At 39.5% G+C, this 12,436-nt stretch overlaps 1 protein-coding gene across 1 annotated transcript; it reads right to left on the bottom strand.

The window, feature by feature from the left end:
- Positions 1-4,740: 4,740 nt before the first annotated feature.
- On the bottom strand, positions 4,741-10,774 carry LOC112638877. The gene is made up of 4 exons (XM_025411363.1): positions 10,335-10,774; positions 10,041-10,241; positions 9,869-9,953; positions 4,741-4,881 (listed from the first exon to the last, which is right to left on the bottom strand). The coding sequence occupies exons 1-4, from the start codon at positions 10,772-10,774 to the stop codon at positions 4,741-4,743; spliced, it is 867 nt and encodes a 288-aa protein (XP_025267148.1).
- Positions 10,775-12,436: the final 1,662 nt, after the last annotated feature.

The following is a 12,436-nucleotide window of genomic DNA, read 5'->3' as shown; positions in this document are numbered from 1 at the left end:
TAAGACGTACCTATTAATATTATGTTATTATATTTTTAACACGTTTTAATTATTATATTTTTAATTATTTAAAGACGATTGTGTTGCTTTTATGATTATATAATATGCTTTGCCTGTCATGTCCTATGCATATTAATTGTTTAATCAATTCCGTCGAGTAATTTATCAAGTCTGTCGCTAAAATTTAATTATTCAATTTTATCGTTAATATTTGATTCTTCCAATTATATTTTATTATTGATGTTTCGTTAAAGTTTTGAGATTCGTTAACTAATTAATTTTTCTCTTTCAGGTGCAGGACTACCGTGGCTTTACTTTTAAATGATATTTGGATTTGTCGATGTCGAGGTGGATGATTATTAAAAATCGCTCACATCGCGGATTTTATATAGATCTTGATTGTTAGTATTAATTTCCTTTTAGAGGTAGTTAAGGAATACAAGGTTTAAAATTATATTATTAACTAACAGGAATGTGTATACGTATATGTATCGAGATTTTAATATTGGTTTGTATGTCTTAAGATATTAATTTTATAAACGGCATACAATAAGATTTTATAAACGTCGATACTTTTGCTTTATATAAATGAAATATTGAAGTATCATTAATCATATAATAATTTTAAATTTCGATTAATGCATTAAGATTTCGATTGTTCATATATCAAAATGATTTTATCTAATTTATTCCAATTTGCTTAGGAATACTGTTGCTAAAAATATCTTTTATTAAATTTTCATTGGTCAAAGCGTTGATTTCTCAAGGGATTATTATTTTGTCTTTAGTTATTCGCGATATCCGTGTAGGACAAAAATCGTCGTGTTTAATATATGTACATGTATGTGTATTAGTTATATTTTTATTATATATTTTTCCTACACGTTATTAGAGAATATATATATGTATATTCATTGGGAAAAGGGAAGCTTATAAATCATTTCATATTTATGGTTTGATAATCATGAAGAATTACATAAGTAAGCGTAAATATTTCCCTTTGTTTTATTATTTATATATTTATAATGTTAACTTATTATTTCTTTTGTTAATTCTTATGCGTTAATTTTCATTGGCATTACAAGGGATCCTATATATGCATATATTAATTATACGAATTTAATTTTCTATAACATGGCGATTGACTATTATTGTTAGTAATTTGCCTTACGCGTATTTATTTATAATTAGGTTATGTAATATATGCATGTGTCCGATGTACATATTATTAAAATTTGTATCCTTAGTTATTGGTTGGTCATTTGTCATGAATTAATTTAGTATTAGTATGCAGCGTTAAATTGAGAATTTTTATATTTTGATTATATTATCTTGGAGGGTCATTATTTTCTTCAATTATTATATAGGAAATTGTATATAGACCTTTTATTAATTACGATTTTCTTTTTCAGGTTTCTAGTGGTGAGAATCTACGTTTAAGAGAGTGTTTACGTGGGAGAGAGAGAGAGATGTTCAAGCCTATGATTTGTGCTACAAGGTTCCAACGATATATATATATAAGCATAGACGTTCTTATTATTATATTTTTATTTATTCTTTTGGTTCAACAAAATGGTTTATAAATTAGCTTTATTTCATTGAAAAAATTCTTATTAATTTCTGGTTAGCACATACTATGTTTATTTAATAAATTCTGTATGTCATAAAGAATAGTTGGGGGCTTTTATTTATCCGACAGATCAAATAGAAACAGATACGGATTTTAATTTTATTTAATTTATTTTCTTGAATTGTAAGTCATTATATTTATAAATTTTGTTGATGATCATCAGGTACATTTTGTTGTTCCGTTTTGTGTATCTATGTGTATGTCTTGTTTAATAATTAGGTTAGTAGGATCAATATAGCGATTTTATTTTAATATATGTATATATATGTTAATAGAATTAATCGTGATCCGATATACATATATATAGATAGGCATATGTATATTTTGAGTAAAGTATAATTTGAGTGATATTTGAGTCTTATAGTTCTCCTAAATAGTAATGGAGATGTTAGACACAAAATTTCAGAAATATATGTATATATANACAATAGCGGATACTCGTACAGATCCCACGAGCGAAAAGCCATGCTGAGATATCGTTCGCTTTCCAGAGGCACGCAGCATCGACAACTTTTTGATTTCGCTCAACAGCACATGAGGCATTCGCCATTGTATCTTGAATATGTCGATCACAGGCTCCTGCGCCGAATTTCCAAGCAGACAATTGTTGTCGTTGCGCGATCGTATCAAGATCAATTCGTGACGAGCGTTAATCACCACGCGTCTGTAATCCTCGCAAAATCCCAGCAACATGTAGAGCGGTACGCAAAAAATTGAAATGTCCATTCGCGTAAGTAGTCGTCTCCCAGCCGGCATTTTTTCAAAATCACGTGTCTATCGGTTGATGCTGTTGCATAGTTTTTTGAGCGTAGTAGTTATTCCTACCTTTCTATTGCCGATCAATCTCAACACCGTCGAGTTCGTATTGAATCTCATCGAACATGAATGCGACGCAATTTTTTCTCAGTAACACTTCATTTTCTCCTTCAGCTGGTGGTTTGTTTTTCGTTAGTTTTCCCTCGATTATAGGAAATTCTCATGCGGCAACGTATACAGATCCTGTTGTTGTATGGATATTCTTATCTCGTCATTGTGTCCGAACGTTGTATTGGCGAACGGTTGTACGTGTGAGTCTCGATCTTGACGATACGATCGTCAAAGATAGGTTAGTCACCGATGTTGAGGATGCCAGTCATCGTTCAGCTGTTTCGCATCGCGAATCCCAAAGATTGCAAAAACGCAACGTTCGATGCGTCGAGTTTCTTTTTCTCGGATGATTGGATATTAGCGAACGTCGATGTTGTTGTTGTTGTTGTTGTTGTTGGTGTCGCTGATTTCGTAAAGATCGTGTTATCTCTCACGTCTTTCGATCCGTTCAACACGAGCATCTCATACGTCGCATACGTATGTTATTGCCGCAGCCGTCGTACGTGCAATCTTACGGTGATCTCTTCTCCTCGAAAATCGAGCAATCGTCCGTTTTGGTCAACAACGCGTAACGTTAAATTCGTAATGCTCCGCGCGATGATCGACAGGTAAATGATCTGCGCCGGCGTTTCCGATATCTTATATCCCGGCAGTACCCTCTGTGAAAATTCATGTATCGTATGAACGAGTTTGCCGATGTTGTACGCGCCCGCGGTCACGTTACATTTTATGCGGATAATATTAACGTTGATAATGTTAATCGGCATGTTCGATTCGTATCATTTTCCCGACTCGAGAATACGATTCGAGAATCCTAGCAGCGATCCAATGTTGCCGGGTTTGCTAAAGTTTAATCTGTATGCGCATTTGATCTCGCTCCTCATCGTATTGTAATTAGTGCGGAGCACTATCGGATATTCACCATCTTCATAATTACCGCCGTCAATGTGTTTCTTATCGCGATGTTTCCGTGAAATTGCACGTTTCAAAAATTCATGTATATCTCGCAACTCGTACGATCCCTCAGGAATCGTAATTTCCGCGTCGTCTTTGCCAAAGTAAAATTTATTATTCGAGGAATTCACATTCGGTATCGTGTGATAAGTCTCAAAATCCGTTAGACCGAGTTCGTATGCATCGTCGCCCAAATCTACGGCGGGAAAGAAGTTTGCCGTGAGAACGCTACTCTTCCCACTCAACGTGAATGTCATAGACATGTCGGCAAAACTGTTTAACGAATACTGAGTTAAATAGCGCAATATCAGTCTTTAAATTCGCACGCATCGACTGTTCGAAGAAACTGCAAGCACAATTGTCCACAGATGCTCTGATCGTAAGTTTGAACAGGTGTGTAATTGTACTGTATCTTCGTTACGTTTGGTCCGAAATATTGCACCAGTTCATTCGGTGGTCGAAGATTGCCGAAACTGTCGAAATATATAACGCGATTTCCCTCTTTGCGTACGCTACCCAATGAGTACCTGGTCCTTCGACGCTATCCAAATTTACGATGCCGCTCTCGTTTTGATAAATACAACCGATCGGTAAAGAGTTGCGCATGAAAACACCTCTAAAATATGGAATGCGCATACGTTTTGCCAGTTGCAGCAATTGTACGTTGGTAGTTGCACCCTGCAGCATTTTTAGTGTCTCTGACGTTTTTTTTTTTCTCGGTGAGGCTCCTCATCCGTGTTTGTAAGGAGCGAGATATAATCCACGATCTTCCATGGCGCGATTGTGACGTAGCATCTCCTGCAACTGACGTTGCGCGGCTTTTCTGTCGTTCACAGCCTTCACTACACCAGCCGCTCCACCGATCATGGATCCGAGCGCTTCCAATTTGGTAGAATCGGCAATACGCTGCCGCATTTCGCTACCGGAAGTATCCGTTTTCTTCGCCATTCTTTTCTTTGTCTTCGTTGTCTTCAGACCCATACCGAGCTTCGTCTTAGCTTTCATCGCTGTCCAGACAGCTGTAGCGGCGGCTCTCTCACCGAGAGTCGAATCTCTCGCAACGATGTGATTCCGCGCTTTCTCGGCGAGTATCCTATCCGCAGCGTGTCTCTCGGCGAGATCGTTGCTTCGAGAGTATGCTATATCGTGTTCGCGACACGCCGCGTCCAATGGATTTATACCTCTAGCTAATCGCTTCTCCAACCGTGTACCTGGCCCGCAAAACTGATAGCCGGGAATATGTAATTCGATCGGAAGTGCGTTTATCGCGTGATTTAATAGGCCTCTACCTATTTTCGTTGACATTCGCTGCAATTGTTTATCAATGGCACCGGACCGTCGATGTGCGTTTCCTGCCACGGCTGATTGTAGTGTTTGTAACAGCAACGATACGTCTGAATCTCCGGATCCGCCTTTATATATTCTGGAAGCTTGTCCCACACGTAGTGAACGTGATCACCGCACATTCACAACAGAACTGCCTTCGACACAAATTGTAGCTGTTCGACGCTCAAATCGCAAATGTCGGAAGGACTTGACAGCAGAATGAACATTTTTTCTCTACTGAGCGACTCGTGATTTCGCGCATCTATAAATAGGCAGACGTTCGATCCAATCAACAATGTTGAAAAAAATGAGATTCGTACGACAACCTTTGACGATTTACGTGAGAAATTGCGATAACAGATTACGATTAATGGGGGACAACGCAGAGATGCGCAGGCACGGTACGATGCTACCGACTACTATACGCGCGATCATTTGCGGACCCTCGAATTGTGGTAAAACCAACGTTTTGATAAGTCTACTGGAAAGTCCGCACGGTGTACGTTTCGAGAATCTGTACGTGTATTCGAAGTCGCTGCAACAGCCAAAATAACGATATCTGGAGAATTTGTTGACGCCGATCGACGAAATCGGCTACTTTACGTTCTCGAATAACAGTGATGTCATTCCACCGAGCGAGGCACATCCAAACTCGATTTTCGTCTTCGATGATGTGGCGTGCGACAAGCAAGATACGATAAGAGAGTATTTCTCAATGGGTCGTCACTCGAACGTCGACTGCTTCTATCTTTGTCAGACGTACGCGAGAATACTAAAACATCTTATACGCGAAAACGCGAACCTGCTGATCTTGTTTAAACAGGATGATACCAACTTGAAACACGTGTACAACGATCATGTGAATATCGACATGTCGTACGAGGATTTCAGTGAATTATGTCTTGTTGGCAATAAAAGGATATTTGTTGGAAATATGGATTCCGTGATAGATAAGGACAGCTCGCTTACGAACGGGCGATACAGAAAAGGATTTAACGTGTTCGCGATACGATTAGTCGCTGCCAACATTTTATCGAGAAGGGCGAAACGCTCGACATTCCGTCAACATGGCTGAAAGCGATAATATTCGTGAGCGTGAAAAGATTGCGAAGGAGATTGAGAAAACGATCGAATCGATCCGCAAGAAACATCGCGCTTTAAAGACCGGTAAGATCGATATCGCGGTCAAGACCCATTTTAGACCTATTATCGAGCCACTACAAAAAATCGCCGACAACTCTAGCTTTATCGCGTCGAAAAATGAGCCGGAGAGTAACGCTGACGCTATAATTAAAACATTACCCATCAAGCGATATAAGGAGAAAGAGAAGAAGGAGGAGGAGGAGGAGGATGCGACCCCGAAAAAGAGGAAACGATTGAAGGCTAAATGTTTATTGACGCCGCGTACATTGGATGAACCACTGCTAACTTCTACACCGCTGATAACCTCTACACCGTCCGGGACAACGAGAACCGTACAATCCAGGATACCCAAATTACTTGATGAGATCGAAGGAGTTCTCGAAAAATCCCAAAAAAATCTGTTTCAAGAGGAAGTTTTCGAAACCACGGGCAACCCGCTCGAAACATCCGTTCGAAACAGATTACCAATGTTGGAAGGTCAAGAAGTGTTACAAGAGCACTTGGGATCACTGGAACAAAAATACATAGGTGCTCTTCTTAGCGGTGACGAAAGAAAAAACGCGATCGATCACGTGTACGGCGTCTATTTCGACGAGAATGGAATGCGTCTCGGTAACAAACAATTCGACATTGACAAAGATGACTCTATAATCATAGACAAAGTGAGGTATATTGGTACACCAGGATTATACGAGTTGATCTTCAAGAGAATTCCCGACGACGTCCATATACACTGAGGACGATATGCAAAAATATAAGAGCCTATTGATGACGACGAGTGCGCATAAACGTCAATATGATGCGCAAAGTCAATTAAAGAGCAACAAGGGATATAAGTATAAACAAATAATTGCACCGTTGATGTCGATCGAATCGAAAAAAAAAAAAAACGGGAACGGGAGTATTCACGCCTCGCGCGATGACGCTAACCGACAATAAGATCGATTACGTGCACTGGGACGATCCCAACGAGCTAGTGGATCGCCTACGATTGCTCGACGCTTCGCGCCGAGCTGGCCACAACGCTCACGACAACGAGATCTTGTCGATCATAGAGGAACTTCGCGAAGCTGGCCTTATTATAAATTAAATGGTGTCTCGACAAAACTAATCAGTTGATCAATGTTATTCACATCGAAAAAAATGCCTATCAACAAATTTGGATTATTCGAACGAAGAAATGAAGAAATCTGCACAAGCGATCATTGGGGTAAATTGGTGACAAGTTACTTGCGTCGAAACGCTCTGTGTCGCGTCGCTACGGACTATGACGCGAGGTCGCGCAAGATTCGTCGTGTAGCACAACCTGAGGCTGATACCGATGCAGTCAACAAACTGTACGTGAAAGAATGTGTTAAAACGTTGAAGAATCAACAGAAAAAATCAGACGAGAAGCTGATTGCGTTCGAGAAGGATATGCGAGTTTTGCAGATTGTGATAAACGAACTTCGACGTGCGATTAACACTAATTCAGAAACGGCTGTCAACCTATAATGAGCTGTAGCGAACAGTTTAGGAACAGCTATTGTACAATTATTAAATATCTACAAAGGCTTATCGAACGGCTACAAACGCTTATCGAACGGCTATGAAGGATTATCGAACGATAGTGAACGGCTACGAACGGCTATTGAATGGCCACGAACGGCTATCGAACGGCAGTGAACGGCTAAAGAGTGACAACGAATAATAAAACGAACGCTGATACGTATCATTTATTTGATCGACGAATCGAAACAACGATGGATCGACGAATGGGAATAATCGAGGAAGCGAAGAAACAACATAGTTTAGAGAAACGACAGTTGGTGAACGAACTGCACGCACCAGCGAGAAAAAATTTCCCCCGAAGACACGTCATAGTGCGGGGATACGATGACCAGTGGCAAGCCGACATCGTCGAGATGCGTCCGTACTCTCGTTTCAACAGAGGTTACAACTACATACTCACTGTCATCGATGCATTGAGCAAGTACGCGTTGGCAGTACCACTCAAGAGTAAAGGTGGAAGCGAGACAGCTGACGCTATCGCCAAGATAATTCGAGATAGCAAGAGGTGTCCGAAAAATATACAGACCGATATGGGCAAGGAATTTTATAACGTACAACGGCTCATGCGAAAACATGACATCAATCATTATTCTACATATTCGACATTAAAGGCATCGATCGTTGAGCGATTCAATCGCACGCTGAAAAACGACATGTGGAAGATGTTTACGCTAAACGGATCTTGCAAGTGGATCAATATGTTGCCGGAACTCGTGTTAGATTACAACGCGCGCAAGCATCGAACGATCGGTATGCGGCCCGTCGACGGTACCCACGCGATCGCTGAAAGACTCTTGGCTACTGTGTACAACCATGTAAATATCGCGGGTCCGGCGAAATTCAAAGTAGGTGACTCGGTACGCGTTAGCAAGTACAAGACAGTTTTCGAGAAGGGTTACACGCCAAATTGGACAGCCGAGGTGTTTAAAATTATAAAAAGTGCAGCATACTAATCCCGTAAGCTATCTACTTGAGGATTATCGCAAAAAATCTATCGCTGGAGCGTTCTACGAACACGAATTGCATCGCGCGAATTATCCGAACGTGTATCTCGTGGAGAAAGTACTGCGCAGGAGGGGTGACGAGGTTTACGTGAAATGGCTGGAATTTGATAATTCACACAATTCTTGGATACATAAAGACAATGTGATTTAGTTAATCATACAGTGTTTATTTATTTTTTTTAATTTTCTGGAAAAAATATATGTGTATAACATTATAATATTTGAAAAAATAAAAATATACATAAAAATATACATAAAAAATCCTTATCAATATTCCTTTCTATAGTATATGTATTTTTAATAAGTTATAATAAGATGTATGAAATATATGAAATACAAAAAATCCTTATTAATATTCCTTTCGATAGTACATTTTTTTTTAATAAGATAATAAGATGTATGAAATATACATTACATTACATAAAAATATATGTAATATAAAAATCTTTATTAATAATTCTTTTAATAGATAGTTTATCGCACACATTTTACATTTTACATTTTATGTATTTTACATTATTTTTACAATGGTATCCTATAATGTCCCCACGGTAATGTATCTGTGGTTTCGGGTACGATATACCGCTTATCGTCATACGGATTCAAAGCAATTTTCGTCTCGCGGATCGTGTATACTTAGTGCAGTTTAGATCGTATACACGACTGCTTGCGCGTCATTTCAATTTCTTCTTTCAAACACCGCGTGTAATCGTCAAACGTTATCGTTCTCGCGACAACGTTGCTCTTGACGCCTTTAACTTTTTTTGTATCCTTTTTTCCATCGACTCGTAATACGTACATCTTTGCTCTGAGCCCGACGAATTCGGTCATTATGGCACCGTTATTTTCGTCCTTCATCAGGCCCGGTACTTTTTTATTTTCAAGCGGTATACTGTACGCATTGTCTACCGCATAATCACTCGTTTCAAATCTGGCGATATCGCGCTTCATGTTCTCATACACATCAACGCACTCAATGTGATATATGAGACTGTCTGTGTCGGTGTACATAATCTTACATTTATCGCGATACAGAGGAGACATGTACTCGTGATGAAATTCATACAAACATATCTTTATGATCAACATTTTTGGTAAACGAAATATATTTTTCCTTGGTTATTGGAAGTAACTCGATTTTCCCTTCGAATGCTGTGGCTATTTCCTCGATAATAAAATGAGAATCATAACCGGATAAATTGTGAAAAACTATCAGAATACAAAAAGAATCTTTATAATTTAAATTACAGTTTGAATGCGCGGGACCTCTGTACCGCCCGGTCAGATGGCAATGATCGCGTACGCGTGTATCGTCTTGCGCGAAGGGCTTTTCGCATATATGACAACGAGTGGCGCTATGGAATTTTTTCCACTCTTCGGACGTTAAATTTACCATGGGGACATTTGTTTTTAAGATATTCTTAACGCCAATTGCTACATTTTTAAGGTCTTTGGCGAACCACGCTATACAATCGGCGCTACGATGCGAATGATACGCTGATAATGATTTATCATACGAACAATGTACATAGTAAGCTAAACTAAATACCCGATGGTGTTGATACAATTTTTCTTCCTCTGTCTTGGTCAGGACGCATTCCAGGTCGACGTAGACCACAAATGGAAGCCGCTCCTTCCGATTAGAGTTGTTGAACGATAACCACTTGTCCTTGTCGCTCGGCAATCGGACAACGCAGTCGTTCATCTTTCCGCAGTCGACCGTATGCGACTGCAACTTGTCGTCCGAACCAAAATAATGAAGGCATCTGTAAAAGAAAAAAAATTTTAATTAAGATTTTAACAATCCATATTATAATTATACAAATTATAATTATTCAAATAATATAAAATAAACTTACCGATCGCAGATATATTTCTTGTGATCTTTTTTGCTCAATTGCGAGCTCACTAGTCGGGATAAATTCTTGATCCATGCGAAATGTTCCACGCTGTTATCATCTTCAATGTACAGCAAGTTGACATGCCTGTCCCGTTTCTGGTTCGAAAGACGTATCGGGACAATGTTCTTATCTTCGATGTTGTACACATTTATGGAAATGTCATTTGTAAGTTCAAATTTCTTAATTTGATTCACAGTCATTGGAAACTCAATGTCCCGGAGATTCAACACTGTCGCGTAATGCGGGTACGATGATTCCCGTTCCGCGTTCCTTTCGGTGGGGTATAGAGCGGCGACCACTGCCCGCGCGAAACACGCATTGTCTTTAGATTGTACGTTAATCACCGCTCTCTTCATCATAATCTCCCGTGGCAACTTGATGTGACATCCCGCGCGCATAGGATTGTACTTGTTTATATTTACAGTTAAATTATGTATTCGTGACAAAGCCCACCCGCTGTCACGTTCCTGAAATTCGTCCAGTGATGCTAAAGTGGACTCGATAACGCGCTGTTCGTACCACTCGCATAAATCGGACGTGCGAAAGAGTTCATAGTTTCTCGTATTTACACTTTTATTCGCGCGTTTATCTCCGGCTACAAATTCACCGTTGAATACAGTGTTCACTTTTACACTGTTGTGTTTTTTTAGAGCGTCCTGCACATATTCCAACACAATGTTTTTGGCATCTTCGAGAAATTGGCGCGGTTCGATGTGATTATAATTTATCACCGCACCAGTCGATACGTGACTCTCGAACGCGGTATCGATCTCTCGTCAAACGAGTCTTTCCGCGTTATTGTATCCGCTGTAATCACCACCACTGGGAATAAATCGTCTCTGCAATCGAGTTTTTGCACCTTCGAGTCGCGCGATTTTAGCTGCCAGAGATTGTCTATTTCCGATCGAGAGTCGCTTAATACGACTGCGTTCTTCGAGCTCTTTGATCAATTCCTCGCAACGCTGCAGCCATGCAAAATACTCGCCCAAGGTGGCAATTTGGCGAGATCGCTCCATCAGATCGCGTTCAGTCTGCTCGATGTTTTCCATTTTTTTTACAATATGTCACAGGATTCTATTTCTACGGAGCACTTGCACGTAACTTTTGCACACGATAAACAATACCATTCGCTATCTTGAACGTGAAATCGCGCAAAAAATTTTTCTGACAAAACACTATACTTTCTGAGAGAACACTACTTTTGCTACCGATGTGTCGATGCGTTTTCAAATGACGTACTATGATCTGCTGCGCTTCGATCCTTCTTATATTCGACCAACAAGCTTTCAGAGACTGTTGGGGACACGAAAGAAAATTTTCTTGCAAATGTACCTAGGATCGTAGAAAATGTGCTATTATATTACACAGATTGCTTGAAAAGGTTGGACTGAAATATCTCAAAAATGTAAGTTTATGAAATAAAGTTATAAAAATATATATAAGGGTAAAAAAGAGTATAAAAGGTTTATTATAATATCCCATATGTGTAAAAGGTTTTTTTTTATAGTATCCCATTTGCAAAAAAAATTTCTTTTGTGTTCCCGATAATCTCTGAAAGCTTGTCAGCTTAATCTCTATTGTTTATACCTCGAACGGGAAAAAAACCTGGAATTATCTATATTAGGGGTGTACCTCGAGAGTACAAAGCAGCCGAACATCGGCGCTGATATGTAAACGAGGGAGACACGTCCGATAATCAATCAAAGCCAGTTGTGTCCAATTGTATTGTGTCTAATCGAGTAAACCCCAGACAAAGCAGCCGATCATTAGCGCTATTAAAATTTTTCCTTAAAAATAAAATACAATAAAATACAATAAAATAAAATAAAAGAACAAAAAAAAAGGATTAGGCCCAAAATCCTTTTCAAAAGAATATCACTCTTTTTGTACTTTTGTTTATGCTTGTCATTCAACCTGAGTCACCCACCCCGCAACTCCCGCGTGACGGGGGCCCCGCTCCGCTGAGATCTCCTCGTACCTCATCTCCCTGAGAGGACCTGAGTTAGAACCGGCCTAGTATATCTACTCTCCGCGATGCCCGCGACGGACAATGTCCGTTC

The sequence above is a fragment of the Camponotus floridanus genome, unplaced genomic scaffold (assembly GCF_003227725.1).
Source record: "Camponotus floridanus strain SB8 unplaced genomic scaffold, Cflo_v7.5 scaffold397, whole genome shotgun sequence".
Taxonomy (NCBI): Eukaryota; Metazoa; Arthropoda; class Insecta; order Hymenoptera; family Formicidae; genus Camponotus; species Camponotus floridanus.
This window is presented reverse-complemented; position numbering and strand designations above follow the sequence as displayed.

What these genes read in the sequence shown, in the direction of transcription:
- LOC112638877 (XM_025411363.1), bottom strand. Translation starts at nt 10,774, where the DNA reads ATGCGCGCGGGATGTCACATCAAGTTGCCACGGGAGATTATGATGAAG. An exon ending in AAGAAATATATCTGCGATCG is followed by an intron (nt 10,242 to 10,334) that starts GTAAGTTTATTT and finishes TTTCTTTTACAG; the next exon opens with ATGCCTTCATTATTTTGGTT. An exon ending in AAGACAGAGGAAGAAAAATT is followed by an intron (nt 9,954 to 10,040) that starts GTATCAACACCA and finishes TTCGCATCGTAG; the next exon opens with CGCCGATTGTATAGCGTGGT.